Source organism: Chroicocephalus ridibundus, chromosome 10 (genome assembly GCF_963924245.1).
Source record: "Chroicocephalus ridibundus chromosome 10, bChrRid1.1, whole genome shotgun sequence".
NCBI classification, from domain to species: domain Eukaryota; kingdom Metazoa; phylum Chordata; class Aves; order Charadriiformes; family Laridae; genus Chroicocephalus; species Chroicocephalus ridibundus.
The window spans coordinates 24,369,778-24,396,370 of NC_086293.1; the positions used below are offsets into that span (position 1 = coordinate 24,369,778).

The 26,593-nt window shown below is 40.1% G+C and overlaps 1 protein-coding gene across 5 annotated transcripts in view; it reads right to left on the reverse strand.

Moving 5' to 3' along the window:
• Nucleotides 1-26,593, reverse strand: part of CACNA2D3 (calcium voltage-gated channel auxiliary subunit alpha2delta 3) — a 551,583-nt gene that overhangs the window by 274,094 nt on the left and 250,896 nt on the right. For all 5 annotated transcript variants that reach the window (XR_010072843.1, XM_063348451.1, XM_063348449.1 and 2 more), the window contains one exon: nucleotides 9,153-9,315. Coding sequence is in view for 4 of the 5 variants with exons in the window: in XM_063348451.1 (XP_063204521.1) it covers nucleotides 9,153-9,315 (163 nt within the window). In the remaining variant the exon portion in view is untranslated. The remainder of the gene's footprint in view (nucleotides 1-9,152; nucleotides 9,316-26,593) is intronic.

Here is a 26,593-nt window from a genome sequence, read left to right on the forward strand (position 1 = left end):
TCCAGCTTCCTTAAAAAAGATCTTCCCCGTAACATACCTGTATTTCCTAACATAACAGTGATGTAAAAATGTGAAGATAATTTACACCTGACAATTTATGATAGCAAGGATTTCATAACCTAGCCGGTGTCTGGGCTGCTGATAGGTATTTGCCAAAGACGGGCCAACCTGATAATAAGAAAAAAATCCTTCTTAGTGCCAAAGCAGCAACAAGCAGAATGCACATATCACGGTCTAACGTCAGGGGTAGGAAAGAGGGAACTGTGATTAGGGAGAGATTTTTAAAAGTCAGTTATGGGTATTTGATTTAAACCATATTGTTCACTTGCTCCCCTTCTCAAATACATTATAGTAGGGAACAAAGACTTAAGTCAATTGCAAAATTCACAAAAACATAACTGTGACCCCAAAGTGTATTTCCAAATCACGTGGCAGTACTATGAAATATAACTTGCTTAGTGTAACTAAGGATGGGAAAATTCAGTCTTTTATACTGGTAGACATTACGAAATGTCAGACAAAGTTGTAGGAAAATGCTAAGAGAAATATATTCGGTATAAATAGTGTCAACATTAAAAAGAAATCAATATAAGCACTATGCTAAAAGTTCGGGTAACTTCCTTAATTTAAAATGTACTCACATAAGGAAAAGTTGAAACATGGTTCAATAGTATAAGCCCCATTCTCCTTTATAAATGAAAGCTGGAGAGTAACTTTCCAGACCCAACACTTTTGAGGAAATTTTATGCATTATTCTGACATTTCATTATTAAAATCAGTAATTGATTCTAACATAATTTCTTCTCCCTGCACAGACATACTTCCTCCCTGAAGCAGAGTCCACTGCCTTTCAGATGGGGTCGTCATTGATACCAAGTTTCTAAAAAAGGAAAATGCATTTGAATAACGATCTGCCCAGACATTGGTATTTTAATTCAGTTTGAGCAACAAGTAGGAAAGCGGAAGGTGCTTCCAAGTGGCTCCCTGAATCAGAAAGTCATTTATGGAAGATAGTTATTTTTGTGGACTTTACTACACGTAGTCATGTTAAGATGCTCCTTTTGCGCATTAACCATTACATCCTGCTTTTCCACACACCAATCAACATTTGACCTTGGGCACTTCAAATACAATAATCGGTTCTTTTCAGAGTCCAAGAACTACTAATTCCAAGCTAAGAGTAGACATTACCCTGGTTCAACAGGGAAACTGAACATACATTAACGTAAATCAAACTACGAAGAAAAATTTCCAAAACTAAGTCTGTTCAGAAGAAGCCTGTTCATGGTGCGTCTGCTGTGTGCACCTAGAATGACTGGCATTGAAGTATTTATGCGATATTCACCCCAGGACTTTACTAGGAGTAACGTGCAAAAAGCCCAAGCTAAAAGATGTAGATATCAGTTCCACAGAACTTTGAAGCACAGGCTTCCATCTCCCCGCACAGAGCACAGTAGTTCAACAAGCGTTAAAATTTAAGACCATGAAAATCAACGGAACATAACTGTTTGTGGGGAGGTGGCACGCACTTGGTGCTGTGCTGAACAGCCACGTCTAAAACTCTTCCATTGACACAGAGTTTGAAGTGAGATACTGTGCCTCAGGGAATACAGTGGAACCCCGCTGGAAACAAACTATGAGAAAAGAAGCAAACACTAAAATACTGGTGTACAAAAATATTGTATCTCCGAAAAGCTCTATGTCATATGCTCTACAAATGGAAGATCGTGCAGAGCTGCCATCTAGCTATCTCTGGATGGAAAGTAAAATAGAGAAATTAACCTTGTGCTGCACTTCAATAAATTAAAATTATTCTGATCCAGGACTCGACAACTTAGTTGCAGAACCATGGTCGCAAAACTGTCTTGCATCCATGATATTACCATGCAATACTCCAGTGAATCGTGCATCTATGTCAACAACCTTCGGGGTAAGAACAGACTGCACAACTCCGCACCACGTAGCATAGATGTTCCTGTACGTCTTTTCCTCTGACATTCACTAGTGATGAAAATAAAAATACATTTTGAATAATTAAGAGTATTTAGAATTTGAAAATCTATTGCTTATCTGGTAGTAAGTTTGGACTCTCTGCTCAAGGACTTTTAATAAATAGAAGAAGCTCAGTGGATAACTAAGTCTTGCAAAGCTGTAGAATACATTTAATTCCACTGTCAGCTGTGTTAATAGGATGAAGGTTTATCCTCTAAGACATATTCCTCCATTATAAAACTCAGCAAATAAAACAAGATTATATATATAGTAAACTAGAAATGACAACAAAGCAAAAAACTCCCATTAGTTTAAATCAACTTATGTAAACCTACTTCCTTTCTATTGCCAACAGAAATTATTTCTCTCTCTCCCTTTTTGGTTTGGTTTTTGGTTTTTTTGGGTTTTTTTTTTGTTTAAGGCAAAATCAGACTGATCCCACTAAAGAGATTATCCTCCTCCCCCAGTCTGCCTCTATTGGCACATGTCTACCTGCTCCCCATCTCTCGGAGACTACTGTCCAGAGCTGGTAGATAGATTCACATACAGTCAGTCACCCCCACCCTAGCTCTGTCAAAATTATTCTATTTTCAAACACTCCGCTAGGAGAAAATGCTGAGCTGATGCCTTTTACCGAGGCAGTTTCGGGAAGAGCGTACAGAACAGCTTACGACTGCTGGCTTCAACGGGACAGCAACACCAGCAAGCACAAGCGGCAGAGAGCAGTAATTTCTTATCCCCCAACAACCTGCAGCTGACATCGTACATCCAATTGTGCCCTGAGACACGTCACAACTTCTTTATAGGTAATTCATCTCCAAAGAGGGACTACAGAAAGCCTTGTCATAACCATAAGCACAAAGGAGATCAAGCAAGAACTAGCTCATACAGCAAACGAAGAATGAAATTCAGGATTGAAAATAGGAGAAAGTCGTTCTCAGTAAGCAGCAAAAAAAGTGTAATGCAAAAAGTAATACAGTGTGCAATTGCCAAAGTGTCGGTACAGGCCTAAAAGGGAACAAATGAAATAGTCGGTGCAAGGACAACACCGCGCAGGTTCACCTAAGAGTTAGTACAAAGCTCAGCCCGAACCACCACATTCATTCTTTGTGTCTTCTTGGGAAAACAAAGAAAGGAAATGGAGGTAGCAGATACCCAACTAGGACAGTAGAACTGGCCTCATTCTAAAAGGCACTTTTATTTTTTAAGAACATTTAGAAAGGTTTTCTTTGTGCGTGTAACGTTTTAGTCCAGACTGAATCTGGAGGCAGAGCCACAGTGAAGACTTTAGGAGACATAAGGTTTTTAGAAATAAATAGTATTTTTATACTTGAAAAAACCTCTCAGGCAGAGAAGTCTCCCTTTAGAACTAAATTTCTCACAGTGAAGGAATGATTACACTGAGCACATTTACTCTAAATAGAGTGGGGTTTTCTATCCAGCTGTGATTAGGACCCATTTAGTCTTGTTTTTCTGTTTCTACAGCAAACAGCCTGTGTGACTTCACTTTCCATTTTATTCATTTGTATCTAGAGGTCTGAGTGAGATAGTGTTTACCCACGTAAAAACCCAAATTGTTCAAGGCAATCAAATTAGAGAGTTACATACCTAAGAATCTTACTATCTACCCTTGGTTACCAAAGCAGAGGCCGTAGACACCGAACTTCTTAAAATCCAAAATTATAACTACTTAATTTTTGGTAACAACAAAAGGTGGTTAAACAAAAGACTTGATACTTTTTGAGAAAACATATAGTGCATCATCTGTCCCTTTAAATCTCTACAGATCCTTACACTTTACAGTTATTCTGGAAACGTACTGCACGTTCAAGTCCCAGAAACAGTCAAGAAACAGTGGAGTAATTCCCCAGAAACGGAACAGGATTCAAGAGCCGGCCAGCTGGGCAGGTGCCTGCTGTGACGCATCTAAGGAGCCTGTTTGCACTCCTAGGGATGGAAGAGGCAACTGCAGTCTAATACTGATTTTGCAACAATAATGTCATCGACTTCAAGAATCTGACCCTTCAGTTTGCAGCAGTGCTTGATACAGGAGAATTTACTGTTAAAATTAGAATTAAACTAGTTAGTCGATTATGTTAATTAGTGAATTAGTCTAACTCTTTTTAACGACTGAGAACTAACTAGGAGAATGAGAGAGTAAAATTTGCAAAATACAAACATCCACAACGCTGAGGATCTAAGGGTACAACAGAAAGATAGTTTAAAAGGCAAAGGGAAGTGTTTGCGTCTAGACATGTCGGAAGTATTGAAAATAAGAGAACCTGGGCTTCTCCCCTTTCTACAAACTACAAATGTAAAGTTTACCTTATCGTATAAACAAAGACTGACTGCAAAAGCTCAAAAACAGGAGCTGTTTTCAGTTGATATTGAGATAATGCATTTATCAACATCCTGTTGAATTTGCTAGATTTTATACAACGCTAACATAAGCAGATGAGATCCTGCTGTGTGTCCCTGCTGGTACTGTACTATGCTATACCTCACTCTTCAACAAGTCCCATATTTTAGAATTGTCTGAGTGTGTGTCACCAAGACACATTCGCCCTCTCTCTGGCTTTGGTTTTCACCCACATTCCTCTGAAATCCACATTTAGCCAATTACTCATAAGCCTCTTCCAAGAACTTGAAAAATGCTGAGTGTAAACTCAATGGCAGAAAACATGTCATTGCTCTCCACTGCTGTAGGTGAATACGAGGTGACCCAGACTTGGAGAAACAAAACTGAATAGGTTCTTAGCTCAGATACAGCACGTACTCTGGACAAAGAATGTAGGATTTTAAGAAGTTAAGACTACCTACGTTCTCATACTAACAAAAGGTAAAATGCTACCCCATATTTCTTTTATACACTGTCAATACCCGCAAGACCAGATTTCAGGGTTCTGAAGCCTCCGTTTACCATCTCCTCCTGTACATACATCCATTACAGAATCCTACTTTTTCCCAGCGGCAGTCCCACTGCCAGAAACCATGTTCTCGGCGGATGGTTGCCAGATAGCCTAGCCCACATTCCAACTGCCTACTTTTTAATTAGATGTCACATTCCTAGGTTCTTCTAAATATACTACTAGCATCTCAGAAAGTAATAAAGCAATTGTTGAAACTGTGTAAACTTTAAATCATTAATCATTTTTCATTATTATTAATCTCTTCCACAATAACTGTTTAAAATACACCAACTGATATGTAGAAAGGTATATCTGAGTATATTGGGAAGGTATACCTATGGAAGGATATATGCCACATACGTCTGAGACAGTAGTGTGTCCAAATCACTTACATTCTAAAATAATAGGAGAGAGAGAAAAAATAAGAGATACAAAAACTCACTTTGGTGCTGATATGAAACCCACGTAAACAAAATATTAAAAGCCACCAGCAGCTGAGTCAGACAGTGCCTAATACACGCTTGTTCTCACACCTGGACTTCTGCCTTGGTACTGCATTGTCCAAACTGGATTCACACTGATTCTGTGCTTTCCAAAACTGTAAAATTTCCCTTTAGTATGAAAAAAGTAGCTTTCTTCCTCCCTTCCTTTTTCATCTATGACTATACCCACGTTATACAGCTGATCAATTCACCAGGAGCCTTTTTCTGCACTCCCTGTCAGGAATCTGTACACAGTTGATAATTGCCAGTTACCAGATTTGTGGATGGAAGAGCGAGCTACAGCTTGCTAATACAGTTACCCCAGAACTCCTTACTTAATTATTTATTCATTGTTTAAAAGGATACTGCCTTGCAAATCCTGTGACTACAGGCAACGAATACACTTTGTGCTAAGAAACAGAATGCACTGACAGATTGAGAATCCCGATGGTGTGCTTAAACATTTCAAAAGCAAAACATTATCATAAGCAGTCATTTTCAGGAAAAATGAAGGTGTCCAATTCCATCAGAATGTTCTGCAGTTTAAATGAACCGCCAGCCTTGCTGTGAAACTGCCCAGCACCGAGAGGTCTCTCTGTAGCGACAGACAGACAGGCACACTTCTCTGTAAAGCACACACATCCCGCTGGTATGTTCTGAATTCCTTCAGTATAGGAACATTACAGGAATGCTGAAATAGTGTAAAGCCCCATAAGCTTTACATTCCAAAGATCAGTAACCTTTCTTTTTCTAACATTAATTGATGTGCGGATGAGGGAGTGCAGAAGAGGGCAATGAAAATATAAGAGCACGTCAATAACCAGACCTGCTCTTTGTATTTTACAATGATGATCAAGAGTACTGTAAACGCAAAACTATGATTCTTTATTAAATTCACTAATTTACCTTGCTTTCTACTTTTATATTAGGCGCATGCAATCTGTACTCAAAGATGGCACCAGCGTTACATGAATGCTTACAAATTAGGTTGGCATCCTTTTTTATTGGCTCTCGTTTTCCTTCTCAAAATGTTCCACATTAAATTTTAGTATCATAGTCTTGATGTTTATGGTATTTCAGCTTTCTTGATTTCATCATAAACATTATGAAATCTGACTTTTCTTTTTATTTTCAGGTTCTAAACTTGATGATTTCCTTAGAATGGGAATTATTTAGTTGTGTTGTTAAGCTTTTCCGGTTAAGCTTTCCCATGCAGAGGCTGAAAGAGCCAGAAGATACATCAAGAATAGCAACGTGTCCATGTACCATGATTTTTAAGCCAATCTCATGTGGAGCCCAACAAATGGAGTCCTCATTAGGGACCACAAACACTCGCTTCCGTGATTCTGCAGCTGGGAGGGGTCGCTGTGATCGTGCGAGCCGACCAGGACAAGGCTTTCCCCAAACTAATTCTAACCTATGTATTATTTCAAAAACAAGCAAAAAAAGAATCTGGTCTTGATTAACGGCTCGAGGGGGTGGACATGGGATGGTATGAGTAATTAATTAGAGATCGCTAGAGATCAACTAATTAATCCTTTAATCATCTCTCAAATAAAATAAGTGGACTGAGCTCCTGGAGTCTTTCAGTATAAGGCTCATTTTTTAAACCCTTTGATGAGTCCTGCGACTCTCCTCTGAACCCACTGCAAATCATCAATATCTCTATAACTAAAAAACCCGAAATGAAGGAAAACCCTTAGAATTAGCTTACAAATAAAAAGTTCATTTTTCTATGCCGCCTTGAGAGTCCTGTTTTAAATATTCAATGATCACGCTTGTCTGTTTTCAACTGTGAGTTTGGGCTGTGGTTTTGCCTAGTTAATTTCAATAAAACAAAACATAACCTGGAAACGAACAACAGGTATTTTCTAGAGAAACGGTGTTGTGCAGATGCTTGGTTGTAAACCTATCAATATCTACTGCCTGTATCCTCAGGCTAGGATTTAACTAACTTGTTATCACCCCTCCGCACTACAGAACCAGAACTGAAGAAACGGGCAGCAAAAAACCCTAAGTGTACAGACCTCTTCTTGGTAAGACTAACATTTCCAGACATTGTCAGTCTCCAAGCCGAGACTATCATGTCCACGTGTAAGGAAAATGTCAGCAACATACCAGATTTCAGCAGTTGGAATACATTTAAATGCTAAAAAAATGTTTTTCCGCAGCTGCATAAAGTGATGATTTTTGGCTGGTTTGAATTAGACAAAGTGGAAACAGGAATCATCACAGAGCTCCATCCTCCCCATCTCTACAGGCAGTCCCTGTATTAGAGGCCAAAACAAACGAACAAGCCCTTTGACTTCAGCCTTTACCTGTAATTAATCAGCGTATAAAAGTGTATTCTACACATAGCAGTACCACAGATCGCGGAACTGAAGGTCCTTTAGTTTTACCGCTCTCACTAACTCCCTCCTCAGGTCAGTTTGCTTCTCCACAAAGACACGAGGGCCTGACCTCTATATCTTTTTGCAACCATATTTTTTTTTTCCTTTTTTCTCCTCCTTAGCAATTCTGGAATGAATGAATGGACAGACAGGCTCAGTTAAATAAACATTAGCAGTTGCACAAAAAAATAGTTTGGTAGCTTTAGAAGTTTTAAGCATTTTCCAAATCCTTTCAAAATATCCCGTATTAATCATTTCGCAACCTTTCAAATACTCTCTAGGAAGCTTTGCCATTTTGTAATCCCTAATTTAAGACATTACTGTACAATTCTTGGCTTCTCAAGATTCTTAAGTCTGAATCATAACTTCGAAGAGAAGCTGTCATATCAATTGCTTCTCTTTCTAGCCCAACCTATCCGAATTAATTCTCTTTCCACTTGTGATTACACAATATCCTTGCATCAATTACCACAAATGCTAGCCTGGAATGTATCACGAGGAAGGGATTTAATGTATTTTTAGCTGTCTTTTAGTATAGTTAAAACAAGGAAGAGGAACCAGATAATGAGATTAGGCAGGTCTCTACAGACCAATGACAAATACACTGTAGACATTGTTTGGAAACTTTGGCGCTTTCCTTTTCAATTTTTCTTTTATTGCTGGCTTGAGAAAAATAAGTAGATGGGTGCTGCATAAGCACGGTAAACATTAGAACATTCTGCTGCCTGTTCAAAGGGAAGCAGCAAAAGGAAAATGAGTAAGCGGGTACCTGACTTCAGTTTGCATTCCCCGTTTTTAGACTAAAGTCCATCGTTCCTAATAGCTAATGGAGCCACTTGTTCGTGCTATGTGCTACCCAGTACCGATCAGAAATAGTTGGGGCAGGAGAAATTTTAATGTGGCTTATTCCTCCTAAATATTACCTAAAAACTCCCAGCAGCTGTGTATGCAGTCATATAGAGCTAGAATTACTCCCAGAAGCTTGAAAGCATAAAATTTCCCCTCCCGTCTACCCTGTATCTTTCCCTTCTAGCTCTCGGCAAAGACCGAATATAACTTGTAAGTGATAATGTAAGATCTGTTTGAAGATTCCGGAAAATAATTCATAAAAATAAATATATTGTGCCATATTCTATGGCAGATTTCATGCAAGTCCAATACGCAAATCATTGTTCGCATTACATTGCTAAATTGCCACAGAACAAAAGATATTACAAAACTGTCATACTTTCAACACTCTTCCACTGAAATTTCAGTTTAATTGCAATCTGGAAAACACACGCAATATGTGGTTATCAACAGCTTCATTTTAAAACTAAGGAAGTTCCTAATTTACGTTCACCCAGCAGAATGATGAAATGGAACAGCTCTTTTCTTACCCTTATTGTACATATTGGTGGGTACTTGGACATCGCTCAGACTGATGTTCACCGGCAAGTTATTGAAGTGGTCGTTTGGCACTAGAATGAACTCCTTCCCCAGCTCCAGGTAGTTTCCTTCTTCATCTCGTTCATTTATGAGCACAGCATTGAAGTATTCATACTGCAACAGAAACCCAACATTCAGTACTCAGAATTCACGTTCAGCATAAAAATACGTGGTTTGAATATTTTTACATATCTATCAATCCATTGATTAACATTTACGTGTATCTCCATCTAGAATAGGAGAACAAGATATTTGTATCGTCTCTCAGATTCCTTCTATACTCCTAGTACAGGTACCTTTCTGAAATCACATTTATCGACACATCCCAAGAAAACTCCGTATTCCCTCAGATCTCTGGCTGCCCCGAAAACGTTAAGGGCAGCCGAGAAAACAACCTGCATATAAAACAATGTATGCACTGATTTTAACACAGAGCTCTCTAGATATAGATCATTCCCAGGACAATTGTGTAATGATGGTCCGTTTGGCATATCTCCATCAGTTCGAGAACTGCTATCAGTGCTCAACTTAGGCCTTGACAAACTAAAAGAGTTTTTACTTCGCAGGAATATTAATTAAAGCTGTTGTTGCTTACCCGATGTGTGCTGACATTTCCTAAAGAAAAATATTTGCTTTATGCTGAATTTTACAAACGCACAGCAGAGTAGGTTTTGTAAAACTATATGTAAACTTAGCAGTGACTTATTTTGAACAAGAAATCATTGTCTGCCTGTTACAGATTCCTGAAGAATATTTGGCCGATTTTGTACAGAACTATAACCAGATAAGCAAAAGCAATTTAGATAAAATTATTGATTTCCTTACGACCTAGTTTAACCAGAAATTCTACCAAGCTTTGAAGGCCACAAACAGTGAAGGCTACTTCTTAACCTCTTAAATAACCTTAACCCTTGGCAAGTCTCAAAGAGACCAAAGTTTTGTATCTTTGAAGAATCTCATTAATTTAAATCCAAGTCTCTGCCCTAACTAGCCATATTACTAGAATAATATATTACTAGCATATTACTAGAGTAAATCAATATGAATAACATTTAGAAATAAATTCAGGCATTCATAGATCACATACATCTCTACAACCCGTACAAGGATAAATATAACACACCATTTACAGAGCTGACACAGACCAGCAAGTACAAACCCGTAGAAGGCTTTTCACGAGCGCTGTTTCCCAGTGTGATACGCAACTCGTTCGACTAAAACAAGACTTAGTTCAAATCTTACAATCTATACACCTCCATTAAAAGCTTGATAATTTAACCACTATCTTAAACGGAGGCTTACTTGGGAAGCAACTTTCCATATCCTGCTCTTTTAGCTTTTAAGTTTTTCAAAATGGCCAACCTGCAGTTTGGATTTTAAATGACAGTGAAATAAGCCACTGTGTATTAACTAGAATTTGAGGACCTTCTGTGTATGACAGAAATATTCAGACAGGTTCAGTGTTCCACACAGTAATCAATCACGTATAACAAAGACTGAGACACGCCAGTATTTGAAAATCAATTTAACAGAAATTGATCTGACATGATTAAACATTTGACCTTAACGTTATTTTACTTTAATTGGTTTATACTGAGATGAGCCAAATAATCTGCTGCATACATATCACAAATGTATTCAGCTACTGAATTCTAAACTTCTGGGGAAAACCAAGGTAGTCTTTTTTTTTTTTTTTTTTCTCCAGGAGCCAGAGGTAAAGAAAAGAGTTGACATGTAATTTCTATAACACTGCCGTTTCATTAAGTAATTAATTAATTCCAAAAATTGTTAGAATTATCTAACACACCCACAGATGTTACCCTTCTCTATACCATTTGGGGGATGTCACTGTTACAGATTTGATTCTTGTCATACCAAAAACAAAAGGATGAAGAAACGGGGTCGTTTCCAAGAAAACTCAGTTCTCATTCTGTTTGGGAGAAACCTTCTCCATCTCTGCTTATTATCCAGGTTTATCACGGATCATTAACTGCTCTGCGTGCCTGCCGCCCACGTGTGACAGCAGCTCTTTCAGTTCACCCTTTCTGCAAAAGCCAGAGACAGTTGGCAGAAGGCTTGAAAGCCCAACTCGTATTTCCCATTTTAGTAAGAAATAGAATATTCCTTCCAACATTAAGCCGTGCACTAATGACTGTTGTAAAATACATTCCTACTCCAATTCCAGGCAAGGAAGAAGTAAGCTGTGTAGCTTTTCCATGATAGATTAGATAGTATCTCAGCCGGGAAGAAAGGCTGATATTCCATCCCCTGGGAGTACAGTGATAAATAAAATTCTATATTTCATGCTTCTTTCTTGCCAGACACCTCCCTCTCCACGCCCCCTGGACGGCTGCGACCAGCAGGGTGAGGATGATTGTTTCGTCTTGTTTCCAAACCGCGTCTTTTCTTGTCCTTAAAGACATGGGTTTGTTTTCCTTCTTCTCTGTTGAGCACGAGATTGCCTCCACAACTGCTAGAGCTACAGACGAGCCACGCTGTTGCTTTGTAAGCCTTAATCAGGATCGTCACAGAGAAGTCAAAGGGGTTTTGGTGGTTTGCTTTGTTATTAAACACCACCGTTGAAAGCATTCGCAAACACCTAGCTCCAAATTTTAACACAAAAGTTCTATTTAGATATTACATTTTAAGCAAAAGGAGAATATATCTGGGGATAAAAGATTCTGTACGAAAATATGCAGCAATACACTCTTCCCCTTTAACTGCTTGTAAGTCATGTATCACGGAATACTTTCTACAGTAATTCACACACAGACTTCGTGACTTCCAGGATGTAAGTTTACTTTGCCCATGGGTTTGTATAATACTCTGGAAATTACAGGAAAAATGGACAGATTTCAAATAGGAATGTCAGAACATACATGGCAATCACCTCCAAAAGAATATTATTTCCTTTCATTCAGTGTGTTATTTCCTTTTCCAAAGGAGTTAATTAGTAGACATCCTCATTCATCATATTCTGTAAGTGGCAAGGCTAGCCAAGTATTAAAATCTGCTATATTCTAAATAAATGAAACCACTCGTTTCACAATTAAGGGTATTTAGGACTGATTGTTTCTTTGGTCGATTTAGTATTCACTGATTTATTGGTCTGAGTCTGTATTTTCTCTTTTCAATTCTACAAGTGTATACAAAATATTATTATTTATATGGGATTTTTTAAAGCAAATTGTAGCATGAAACATTCCTTACGGTATTACAGAAAATTAATATTTTCCTGGGTTTTTTTCTGTTTGATTTACGGAGCTTTGGGGTTAGGTTTGTTGGGGGCTTTTTGTGAGTGAGAAGCCTACAAAAATTACATCTTTAAGACAGTTGTGTAAATTCTAAGGATTAAACGTCAGGAAATATATACAGCTCAAAACTACTACTGAAAAAGAACAGCATTTAAGCAGAGCTGTTTCACAGTGGCTTCTTTTGGGCACTTTCCTGCCAAGGAAATTATTGAGTGCGACAGCTGAAAGGTGATAGAAGGAAAATTAAAAATAAAAATTGGAGGAAAAAAAAATATTAAAGTAAATCCACCTGGCATTCTGACACTGCATTGGAGATAATGCCCAAGGGAAAGAGGATCAAGTCCTGTTTGCTGACAACACAAATACTCTACCTGCTAAGCTCTAACAGAAAATGACTTCAATTTAATCTTGTCAATGGAGGTCGATCTTTGATGTAACCTTAACTAGGCGAGTTCTGAGTGTGCACAATATAACGTGCCGAAGAGTTATTAGTCTGATAAATAACAAAATAATTATCCAGGTTGGGAGCACAGCCGGGCTCTACTGTGACTTGGCCAACAGGTGAGTCTACACTAACCTTCCATACAGACTTGCACGGTGAGCAATGAACTAGAGAAAAAACAGTCGGGAAATGTCATTCCTGTAATCTATTATATGCATCTCAAGATCCAGACATTGACGTTTATACTTTTGTGCATTTAAATTTGCTCAAGTAAATACATTGGGGTTTTTGCTAGTACGTTCCTTAGCAGCATCTGCATCATTCTGAACGTCTGATCAACCATTTTGAGAGCCCCCATTGTACCACAACGAAGACGACCTAGAGCAAGGTCATAAAAACTGGGGACAAATAGGAATCTCAGCTTTCATGTGATCCTAATGTTTTACCCTTGCAAAGAAAGCATTCCCAATGCAAACCAACATAAACTGATCAGTCGTGCTCAACAGAACAAGCGCCGGACCATTCCTCCTCACCAAGGAGCTGACCATATTTGAGCCATCCCAAAGAACCACGTTGCTAACGGTCTGCAGGACCCCGGGCTGCTCTTACCTACTGGTCGGCCGCTAGCCTGAGACTCGCGGGGCTGTTAATTGTTTTACAGGTTCAGGCAGGCTGACTGGCAAAGGCAAGCTTTGTTTTAAAACACCGTAAGGTAGCCTGAGCCACAATACACAAGCGCTGTAGGATCTCTTACGCTGGCTGACACAGACCTACGTTAATGATGACAAAAATGAATCCATTCAAAAGGCGTCATCGAAAAATCGTGGGGAAGCACAAAGTTTGTGGTACGCAATGAGAACCACAGCAGTAGGTTGCAGAGGAGAACTGATCTGCAAGGCAAGAAAGAAACTCTGAGGCTATCTGTTCCAGTTTAGCCACTTATTTTGGCATGATTTCTCAAGCAGACAAGCACCTGGATTACAATGGATACTTTGCCGAGACAGACATCAGTAATTCACATACAACACTGAAAAGTATTGCGTGTCTTGCACAATTGCAGCATTGTATGAACTGTGGTAGATGAGTGACATTCTCTATTTCCATTGACATTTCTCTTACTGTAAACAAATATCTTGTGATGCTTAAATTATTTAGCAAATATTTGTTAACATTGTAAACAGCATATTTATTTAAATATAAATATTTACTGCGCAATTTAAAAGAAAGATACATTCTAATGCAACTTGCCTTTGGAACTTACAGAGTACTTGGCACATGAAGGTAAACATATATCAGTTGGTTTCATCTTATTTTAAAACCAAGTGGTTTGTTTTAATAGTATGAAACAATGCAAGCCACAGTTTTAGCTTGATATATATTTTTTTCTATAGTATAGAATTTTTTTTTTTTTTTCCCAAAAAGGCCCTAAAAGGCTCTCAAAAGTGTTTTTAGCAAGACAGCACTAAAAAAGTCCCATTCCCAGAGCTAAGAGGACTAGGAAGGTGTGAGAACACACCTGGGAATGATCTGCACTAATGGGCCAGCACTACAGGAGTACTGGGGTTACACAGATAATTTTTCACTACACGAGAACCATTTCCACAGTGTTTGTGCAACCATACAGCCCATCTAAAGACAAAGCTGGAGGTCTTTGGAAGACGCTCATTCAAGGAAGGTTTACCACATTCGCGTTGAACTCCAAAATGCTAGCAGAGAGAAAATGAAAAAGTAGCAAATAACATGCAAAGTTAAGACGAAAGCAAAACCTAGCATTAAAGAGCACAGGTAGCTAGAAATGAACAATAATTTGAACACTTTGAACAATAATGAACAACTATGAGAGTTTCAGCAAAGTAACTACTACCAACAGGGAGTTAAAAAAAAAAAAAAAGAAAAAAAAAAGGAAGATTCTTTTCTCAAGACTGACAAGCAGGACACATCCCTGAGAGGGCAGAAACGTTCACGACACATGAAAAGCAAAATGAGAAAGGTTATCCACTCTGAGGGAGGCTTTCCTACTACAAAACGCATTGACAACAGTCTCCACTCTGGTATTCATGTGCTAACAAAGCAGCAGATGTCTGAATGCCTATCAGTTTCTAAGGCTCAAAAACATCTCTTCCGACAGTTGTCCAGTAAGGAGAATTTATGTTTTGAAGCATATGATTAAAGCTCTTGTATTCAAGTACTTAGTCTGGTGTTTAGCGAGCAAGGATAGAAGGTCGTAAAAGCAAACTGCCTCAATAAATACTGTTCTGATTTTTAAAAAGCTTTTAAATTGAGAAAACTGGCATCTCTTGTGGTAAGATACAATCTTTGTAATTTTGGATTACTCCCTGAAAGGTTGTACTTGCTCCTCTGTAGGAACTTCCGATACTTTTTTCCCCTTTTTTTTCACATCTTTATAACAGCAAGGCTCAGCAAACACCTGGGATTTGAAATGTTGCGATCAGCCCCTCTCTAACCATGGCAATAGGACAGAAGTGTTACTTGCATCCTTGCAAAAACAACTAATTTGTTTTCTACACAATCAGATTAAGATGACCTTTCCCCAGGCTATCCATTCCCTCCCAATATGATCACCCTATTAAAATTGTCTCAAAACAGGTTAAGTAATACTTTATTATAGTATAAAATCAATTATACCAGCACGTAAATTGATAACACATCAAGGTCTCAGAGGTCTTGTAAGGATTAACTGACTCATTGAAAGTGGCAAGCAGTAAGTAATTATGATGGCTATTTTAAGTCATACCCTAAAGATAAAAAGAGTCAGTTTAGGTTACAAGTAGCAGATGAAGCCTCCTTTTGCTTTATAGATAAATAACTTTAAAAATCTCTATTTTTACATACAAAAGCTCACAAGATTCTTTTCTTTGTCACAAGGCTGAACAAAAACTCCTTGGTCACTTAAATTTAGTAAACACAAGGAGGAGAGAAGGTTTCCCTAGCAGGCTTTCGGTTTGACGTTTTGGACACCTGCCTCACAAGCCTTACGGAGATGGAATGTTTTCACTGAGGCCAGAAAGGCACGTGTTCAGCGCGTCCATTCTCGTGCACGCAGAAACCTCCCGGGCACACTTGCTGCTAAAGAGCAAAACACATCCCTACTCGGGGGGCACTGCGATTTCTCCCTTCTCCCAACGGCCGTATGTTAAAAGATACCCGTTACCTCGGTAAGTCAATTCAGAGCCAGCTGCGCTCCCACAGAGCTGGTGAACCACGAGGAAAACTTACTGAACATTTCTACAGCAACTTTAACCAAGAATTTCAAGACTTAAGTGAATCGTCTTGTAACCAGAATACACTAACGGTAGAGTCTGTGCATTTGGGAAGGTTGAGCATTTCAAAACCAAGTAATTACCAGAAAGGCTGCACCCCAGTCAATGAGCTTACGCTCTAATGCTTTGAAACAATAAACCGGCAAAAATCCCCAACCTGGAAAAAAATCTACCAGTACAGCAGTGCGGCCTTTTGATAAGGCTTATCATCTCCTGCACACATTGCCGAGCGAACACGACAGGACGCTTCTGGGGCTGGGGGAGCCCCGTCGCAGCTGCCCCCGAAAGGCTCCCTCCTGCGGTTCCAGCCCAGCCTTGGCAGAGCTCCCGTGGCTCCGCGCGGCTGCTGAGGTCCCACCCTCCCAACGGAACACAGCGGAGAATCCACACTTAATGCTTCCCGTTCAGAAATATACTAATAGAAGAGGCTCCTTTTTCTTGCTAATAAACGCGAGTGTTATTTAAAGCACACTATGGAAGAAGGAGCAATTAGCCTAAAGCTTTTCTCTCCAAAAGGAAAAGCTCTGTGCGAGAGCAAAGAAAACGAGGGAAAACTAATAAGCACTCCCGAACACTTGGAGGATGTTAAAACATTTTTGAACACATTTGTATCAAGCTTGCCATTACTTCCATGCTACAGTAAAGGTGATGACCCTTTTCAGACTAAGGAAACAGAGACACAACATTACACAGTAATAAATTAATATTTTTCAGAGCATTGAAAACCCTCACTATGCCTCATTTCATTTTTAGATTAGAAGCATTATCCCACTGATGTGGGCATGGCCAAAACGCAGATGCAAAACACCTACAGGAAAAGACATGCCGAGAGGCTGTCGGGATGCCGGGGGCAGCTGCAAACACCTCTGCAGGTTTGTTGGGCGGTTAAGACGCACTGACACTCCCCGGAGCAAGCTTTCAGCTGCTCTTCTCTTTTAAAGTCTAAAGACAAAAATAGAAATGCAGTTTGACACATAACAAAAACAGCACCTTGATTTATTTTATTTTTTTTAAACGCTTACTGAAAAAAGTGGGGGGAGGGGATCATTGTTTTTCAGCAACTGGGAAAAGAAGCAAAAATCAAGCAGGCGTGTGTTTTTATGGAATTAACTCCTGACTTTTACTGGCCATGCTCTGGGCATAAGGTTATAAGGGCATAAGGCACATTTTAAACTCGAACAGTATTGTGAAGGCACCTGACACATTTGAAAGATGCATCAAGTGCAATTTAAAGTTTGTTGCATTTACCCTCTCAGTCCTTTTCCGAAAAAAGCTGTGTGTCTCAAGCCAACAATCAATGGATTTCTTCCCGCTAAAGTCCACTAACACAAGTATTTCCAAAACCAGTTTTATGGGGCTGACCTTTTAAAACAAATTGTATCATTTGTGCATCTTATAGATGCAAAATATCTGCAAGACTTTGCCTCGTATTTAACACCATTTTCATTACTAGCTAGAAGCACAGGACTCCTTCATTTCTCTTAAGCCCCTGTAGATCATATCAAGCACCGAAGAGGCAGGATCAACAACTTCTATCAAATAATTCTGTAAAAGAATATTCTGTAAGAGAAAATACCAAAATTACAGGCTGGCTTCAAAATCAATGCAGTAATCTTTTCTCAAGTTTTCCATTTTACCGCAAGGTAAACAATGAATGGCATTCAATACAGAACATTCAAAAGCTCTCCATACAGTTGAAGATATGCTACAGAAATAGAAAAGCAAACTATTTCACAAACGGATAAGCTGAAAAGTTTTAGTGAAATCAGTTTAGCTCCATGCACGTTCAGCTCATCTGACACATTCAGGTTGATGACAACCTCAAGGCTGCTTCTAATTATCAGTGGCGACGTATCTGACTTCTTTGTGCCTTTTTACAATCCTGTGCCCTAAGTACTTCATTCCTACTTTCAAGCAGGAAGAAAAAAATATTTCTCAAGCTCCGCATCTTCTCCGTGTCCCATGAGAGGCCACTTTAAGCCAGACTCTTCACAGTCTGAGGCACGCATACAATGCTGCTCCGCACTCGGCCAGAGCCGTACCGTCTCCTCCAGAAGATATGCCCAGGGACAGCAGCCAGCCTATAGATGGTGTTTTGCTGGGTTGGGGGTCAATAACTGTCCCTAACAAGACAGAAAGTAATGACAAGTTCATATCCAGCAGTCAACAACATCTGAACACTAAGTGTGGCTCTGAATGATGAATTAAACATGTACTTTACCAGATATTTTTCTTCATACCAACAGGGGATAATCAAAATAATTAAATACTGAAGAACTAGAACAGAATAAAATTTCACGGTGCTCAGTGCAACCCAAGGTTTGTTTTGTCACTCCCAACCACCCGCCATACGTAGGAGGTTAAATTAATACTATTGACTACACAAAGGAAAGCAAAAGAACACATGCAACATTATTGAATTTATTTGGGAGTAAAGTGAGAGATGAGATGTTGAGCAACTGAATGTATACAAATCCTCTTCAAATGATTAATGACTCTCTCATGCAATATAGAAATTTGGTCAGCTAAGCCCACAGTTGAAATAACAAGACCATGACGATGAGTTAATTCAATAAAAGAAACACATGTCTCCCAAGTCACATAGTTCGGGGGGGTGGGGGGTACTCTAAGTCTTTTCTTGACTCCTTTCAACAAGCCTGAGTCCTAGATCGAGAAATCAGAGATCGCATAAACCAGCTGAGGCAGATTTGCCTCAAATACTAGTTTAAATCTGGGCTGGGAGCTCGGCTGGGGGACGGCGGGAGGATGGACAGAGGGGCAGCTTAAGAACTTGGATATCGCAAAATACATGTGTAGGTAAAATGAACTCCAGCATGCTATTCACTTCCTGAACTTGTGTGAATAAGTACAGTCCAAGAGTTAAGATTATGAAATATAAAAATGGTCTCTTCTTGTTCTCAACTTTTAACCATTCTTCGTATGGAGCAAGGACAGGATAACAACGATAAATATAACAGCAGCAATAAAGGAGCAACATTACATAAACTGAACCTGTCAGAGCAACACCATGAAACTACGTGGAATCTGTACGACTATTTCTTCACTACATTAAAATCCCAGATACTGATGGAACAATTCGCTAGTATGCTTCCTGAGCTGCAGGCTGCGTTGCTATTGTACCGCTACACATCACTCCAGAGCTACGGTCAAACCATAGCGTAGCGTAAGGCTCTGGGAAAGCAACTGAAGAAACCATTTAGATTTCCAGAAACATTATCATTTTCTATGTTCCAGCTGTAATTTGCGCACCGCTTTTACCTATTCTGAATAAAACAGCTAAACACTTTTAGAAAAGATGATCAGGCAAATGGAGGCAACCAAAGACATAACATTCTAGCTTGACCCCCGCCATCTGGGCAAGGGGATAACTGGCAGCTTTACGAACCATCTACCCCACAGTCTAGCTTGCTTCCCGGTCTTGTTTACAAGCATCAGAAGCACAGGCTAAAGAGGTGGGAGAGATAACATCTTCCAAAGGCTCTGAAGAATCCAAGAACCATCCCTAGGAAGGGCCTTGCGTGAAGCGACCCGCTGAGAGTCGAGGCAGCCCCAGGGGACGATGGCAGTCCAGACTGGGTACACCGTGTCTTTATGCGTTTCCCCCAGCTCAGCAGGGAAGATCACACACGTAGAGGCCTCTCAGCCATCTAAACAAATTAAAAACCATTTTGCAGCTCTCTTTAGTTACTCTCTCTAAACATCCTAATTTCCTATTTCACTGCTCCCTTCCTGTCTCTGCTAAAGAATAAATTGAAAACAAGAAGACATGAGGGAGAATACAGTGATCATTCAGTCACAAATGAGTCTGAAATGCTCATCTAGCAGAAAACATGAAGAACCCTTCATTCCTACCAGATGTTTATCTAAGATTCTGCTGCTTTTGTTCCCAGAACATCACATGAAGAATGACATTTTTAAGGACATACACACAGGAGTTTTTTTCTTAATTGTTACTATTCTTTAATAGAAAACATGATATACAGATCTATAAATTCCCCTGCGTGTGTCTACATTGAAGGAGAAGAGCTGAATGTAAAAAGATTATAAGTTGTTAATGATGATTTGCAGGAAAATCCTACGTTGCCTTCAAGCATTTATTGTAGAAACAGAGATTAGTACAAATATAATGTTCTCTCTTATAGAAAAGATTTATCAGTTCAATATGTTGGCTCTGAGCTTATTGTCACAGCTAAAACAAAATTCATAAAAATATAATCATACTTAATGTTTTTAAATGGTTATTCTAACGGACAATTACTATATTTCATGTCTCTTCTGTGCTTGCTTCATGTCAAGTCTGTGACAAAAATGACATGTAATGCCAACAGCCTTCCCTGAAAAACACCGGTCGTAAGCCATCTACCCACTGCAATTCAGCGTCGTCTTGAAGAAAAGGCTTAAGCAACAGGAGAAAGTATTTGAAATAATGAAAAATTTGTGAGGCTGACCCAGAGGTTATTAATTCAGGCTTCCTGGACATGAGTTTACTACACAGATGACTTACTGTATGTAGGTTCCAAGGGAGAAATTACACTAGATATTGTTATGCTAGTCTTCAACTGCCAGAAAAAGATCCTCCCTCCTCAATAAGGTGCCATGAAAGCACTTCGTTAAGCAACCAGCTTGTCATTAGCTATTTCATTGAAATAATATATAGAGTGACCAGACCACACAGGGATCTGAACAACAATACATACAACACATCAGGAAGAAACCCTGAAATGTAATACACATCTCAGCCATTTACTGATCTGTAGTTTAAACAAACATAAAGACTAAACCAGACTTATAAACTCCAGCGACAAAAAATATTTTCAAACACAGAAGGGCTTATGCTAATGGGTACCATCCAAAATACCTAATGTAACACACATCATCTTAAAAACAGAAACACGCCATGGACAATTCCTCAGCAAACATTCGGGTACTTTAAGTGCAAATATGAGCTCAGGTTTACCTGAGCTATACGCTGACACTGAAAATTTGCAGAGTCTGTTTATAGTAAAGCTGATTGGGAATAATGAAACGGCATCCTGAAATCTCCCCGGTTCCCATTCTGAGTATTACTATATTTAGAAAGAGTTTTACAACAGGAAGACTTATTATTAATACAAGATTATTTTCTAATCAGAATAATGTCTCTACTTATATATATATATATATGTCCTGTACTTTAACTGCTTTACAAATGACTTGCATATTTGTCAGCATCTTGGGTTCACTTAGACAGTGACAAGCCCTAAATACTTCAAGGAAATTAGATGTATTCAATTAAGAAAAGCTTCCCATCTCTGTTACAGCTATACAGAGACTTTGAATTCAATGTGAATGCTGGTTGCTGCTGCTGAAAACAATAGCTGTCCCTTTATCTTGAAATATATACATGAACAAGGAGCTAATCTGATATGATACCACTTTCATGTACAGAAGAATTAAGAGGGTTTCCAACTGCACATTTTAACCCCCACTCCCCAAATCCTCTGTATGAGTGTGCCTGAGAAGGTGAAATAATTTTGGCTTTTAGTGCTTCTTTGCAGCAGTAGTTCTTAACAGCTCCCAGGCATTCATACAGTCAGCAGTGGCCAACGAGCACATCACCCTCCTGGTCGTCACTAAGGACGTTCGGAAAGAGATCGGCGGTGCCGAGAGTTCAAGACTCACACGTGCAGTACGTCTTCCTGCGCTCCCAGCTCAAAGTATTAATGCCCAACACTTGGCATCTTCCAGACAAAGTTCAAGTGTTACGTTGGGCTTTCTCCTAGCTGAGCCTCACAGTAATTTCTGAAGGCCAGGACTTTGTCAGGCAAATATTAATAAATGGAAAAAGAGAAGACAGCCCTCAAAATACAGCCAGTCCCCTACAGTTCTCCATGGAAGGCAGCAAGATTAGCTCACCCACATTTTTCCTGGTCAGCTCAGATATTCACGTTTCTCAAACCTTCAGAGTATTTCCAATGGCGGTACTTGTACATCCCATGGTACTGCTGCCCAATGTTTCAGCAGACCTGCTGAAGAACTGTAAGATGATAGCAGGCGAAGGGCTTCTTCCTTTGTTTCTCTCTTATTCTATTCATTCTTTGTTTCTTTCTATTTTTCCTAAACCTAGCTTATACAAAACGCAGATGAAACTGAAGCAGAAAACATATCCGTCATGAGGCTGCCAGAAGTAAAAACTCGAGCAAGTCAGCTAAAATGAGAAACTTCTTACTTTACGCCAGCCTCACTGGAGTCTTACTATTTGAGGCTCTGCTATTATCTACAAATTAGTAGGTTAATGAAGTTCAAGCAAGAATTGTGACATTCTAAATGTTGTTTCTGAAAGTTTTCTGTCCCACTTCAAGATGACAGCAATTGCTTTTACTTCAAATTATAGACAAGCATGTCTATATATTTCCACAATGAAATCTTGCTGAAAATTGATTTTTCAGTAGATACTGGTCTTTAACCACTTTGTTAAAAAATGCAGAAAAACCCATCAAAATCAACATTTTGTCTCTCTCAGGGAAGAGACCAATCTTGATTCCCCAGTTGTAAGATGGGAATTATCACATTTGTCGTTCTTGCAGGACTGAAAAGGCCTGATGCGAACTGCTCCATAGCATGACCAGCCCTCCACAGCGTCACCGGTGCTTCCGCATCAGCAGATCCTCCATCCAACAGGCACCCCCAGCCGTACTCCCTGAGCTGCTCCCCGAGCACCGAACAGACCACGCTGCAAAAGCCCAGTTCAAACCCGCCATTTCTGAACGCAGCACCCGCAGCGCGTCACCACCCAAGTTCAACAGGTTCTCTGGGGTGAAACCTAGACACAGTAGTTTGCCTAAGACTTGGCCCAGGCAAGAGCAAACTAGCAACGGAGAGAGTTGAGTGCTCTCTCTCCGACTGACCTGCTGAAATAATTCCACCAATGCAGTCAGGTGATGGTTCTGTGTTCAGCAGCAACAGAAGAACTACCTGCCTGTGTCCCAGGCCTGAAAAGAAATCCTTCGTTTGACGTAATGCTTACAGGCAAGCTAATCAGGGCATCATTAACTCAGAATGATAAGTAATAAGACAGCTTCCTAACATGTTGTTAGCATCTCAGAATCTGTCTCACTTCTGTGGATGCAGGCCAGAAGACATCCTAGAATAGCTAAAAAACCCCTTATTTTTACATTTTCTACCAGCCAACAGCTTAAGCATCGCCATGAGTCACAGAGGTTGACTAGCTGGTGACAATCATGTGTTGAAATTATAAACGTCAAAAGGCTGTGATTCACTTAAATCAAGCGCCTGTGTTTAATTTATTTATATTAAGCTTCCACATTTCTGAGACGTGGTTTCACCCAACGGCTTCCCTAGGAGCGTAAATCACCATCAAAGTACAGAAGAGTAAATCTGCGGAGCATAACTGGCCTTGAATATGACGCACAGCAAACAACTACAAAAGCACATATACGGATTCATTGTTAAAGCTGCTCCAGCCTTGGAAACGCCTTCACATTTTTCCACAGTTTATGCAGGAATTTAGAATGTTGCAAGTATATAATTAGTATTAGATGTGATTAATTCATACTGTGGGAAAATAGAGAAAGAACTGAAATAGAGCTCTGTGGATCTCCTTCCTCTCCACCCAAACTGCAATCAAGCATATGCCTGTTCGACTCTCTGAACGTACTGCCAGAACTCAATTTGGGGAGCTGGCTTTTTTCTCCTCTGGCTGTAACACTGCATGTTTCATTTTTCAATGTCACACTATTTACCATGCACATATTTTAGTCGTATCATTTCGCAGTATGGTTCTGGGGCTGGCTGGCTCACAGCTTCGTTGTATCTATTTTCCTTCATTCTCTTTTTCACTTCTTTCTCACAAGGCTGTTTGCCAAGTCTTATTTGCCTGTATTTGTAAAATAGGAACAAACTATTATCAGTCCTTTGAAAGCCATATAATACAGAGTTCTAGGGAAAAAAGCTGCAGGTTTCGTCTGCGTGGTTTGAGAAGAATCAGTTTTGATTTCTACTCTGGTTCACTTTGGGTTTTGCTCTGAGCTGTGCGTCAGGATCAGATCGAAAAATCTTCAAAGTTTACTCCTCGTAATGCTGAAAACGTGAAACCCAAACCTTTTTAGAGTTTGATATAGAACAATAAATCAGTCCTCAGATTACTGCAGTGGGGCTCAAACGTGCTTGAAGAGTTCTGTGAACCTTCGCAAAAATCTCATGGAAATTTAGCTTTTAATGATAGCCGAAGTCCATCAGTGCTTGGCACGGTTCCACGAGTTTTAACATAAAGTTTGCAAAGCTTTGGCAAGCACGTGCTTTCACTGGTGTTTACTTACCTGCAATAAGCAGCAGTAATACATTCCTACGTACACTCACTTTGTGAATTTGGTGGGTATTTCACCGTGCTAAGATTAAGTGAAAGCAAGATGACAGAGAAAAAACTGATATAAGGAATAAAGCATGGGAAAATAAATTAAGACTTTGGTCCTACTCTGCCAAAATTGCATGTGCCTCCTGAAACGATGAGAAGTGAAATGGAAAAAATAAATGCCTGAGTGACTTAAATACTTAAGTTTCATTCTCAAATCTTGCATTTGGCTTTAAATTTGGAGCGACCTCTGCTGTGTTTCAGGATAACCGTGCTGTCCGACACAGCCCAGGGCAGGAACTCTCTTAATACGGAGACTAAAAACAGCGACCTGGAGGCTGTGTTACTTTGCCTGCACAGTACCGTGCCCGAGCTAATTGGCATCGTTAAGAGAGGAGCCTACAACATGGGAGGCAGCCTCGTACCGCTCAGACCTTCTGCTCTCAAGACCACGGCTAACGGCCTCCTCGTGGCGCCGCGCTTGGCCGCGTGGATAGCCCAGCACCTCACACGGCGTGCATCACCAAGGATGTCACAGACAAAACAGACTTGGGTGTTTCTAATCATTTTACCCAACAGTTAGTTACGAGGCTGCCTTTAAACTGTCCTGAGCTACCACTGTCTTCTGCAGTCTATTGCTGTACGACTCCCTAAAAAGAAGCATTCTGTACACTGGGAACAGAAAAACATATGAATAAGCAAATTATAATATTACAAATGGCATATCATAATGCTAAAAGTTATTTTATAACACATTTTGAATTCTAGTTACAACTTCCTACTCTGCTAATAAGTATAATTGTGTTGATTTTAATATAAAATAATCCCTAATTCTTTACTACTATTACTTTTATTACTTGTGTTAGCTAAAAAGCATATAGATCATTGATTATATTCATAAGCTGATCAATTATCACATTGTCGTCATTCTGTAGTAAATATTTTTAAACAGGTTCGACATATTAAGGGGTGCAAAAACTCTGAAAATAAAATCTGGCTCTTAACCATATTTGTCTGTATTTTTAGCCCACAGTTGTCCAGCACTTATTGGCCTCCAAGTTATATACTTGCACTAATGGGGCAATAAACCTCCTCGTCCCAGTATTCACTAAAAAAACCCGTTTGGTTATGTACTCCCCCCTTCTCTTTAGTGTTTCGTACTGTATTTGGCTTTATTTATAAATAAAAGGTTACGCTTACTGCAAATTCTAAGTCTTGGACAGATTTTATTAGATTAAAATTAATTTCCTTCAAAATGTCTGCCTTTGTACATCTGAGGAGAACATTCTAACTTAATATTTAGAGAGGAGGGAAAAAAATAGTCAATGAGGGGGAAAAATCCGCACACACGCCCCACTCTGACAAGAGGCAGACTTTCACCCTTGTGCAGCACAGCCTCCCGCCCCGCGGCTCCCTCCAGGCTCTGCCTGGGGCTTCCCACGAGGGACACCCCAGCACTGGCCGGGCCCTGCTGCCTCTGCAGGTCCCGCGGCAACTCCACCGAGCGAGGGCTCGCTGCCTCCTTCTGCCTACCAGCCGCTGCCTGCATGCCTGCGCTCCTGCCCCTCCACGCCACTCTCAGCCCGCTGCTCTGCTGAGACCCCACCAGCAGCACCGCGTGCAGCTCCGGAGCCCCCAGCACAAGAAGGACAGGGACCTGCTGGAACAGGGGCCACGAAGATGAGCCGAGGGCTGGAGCCCCTCTGCTGTAGGGACAGGCTGAGAGAGCTGGGGTTGTTCCGCCTGGAGAAGAGAAGGCTCCGGGGAGACCTTGGAGCCCCTTCCAGTCCCTAAAGGGGCTCCAGGAAAGCTGGGGAGGGACTCTTTATCTGGGAGCGTAATGATAGGATGGGGGGTCATGGTTTTAAACTGGAAGAGGGGAGGTTTAGGTTAGATCTCAGGAAGAAATTCTTGGCTGTGAGGGTGGTGAGCCCCTGGCCCAGGGTGCCCAGAGAAGCTGTGGCTGCCCCATCCCTGGAGGGGTTCAAGGCCAGGTTGGACGGGGCTTGGAGCAACCTGGGCTGGTGGGAGGTGTCCCTGCCCA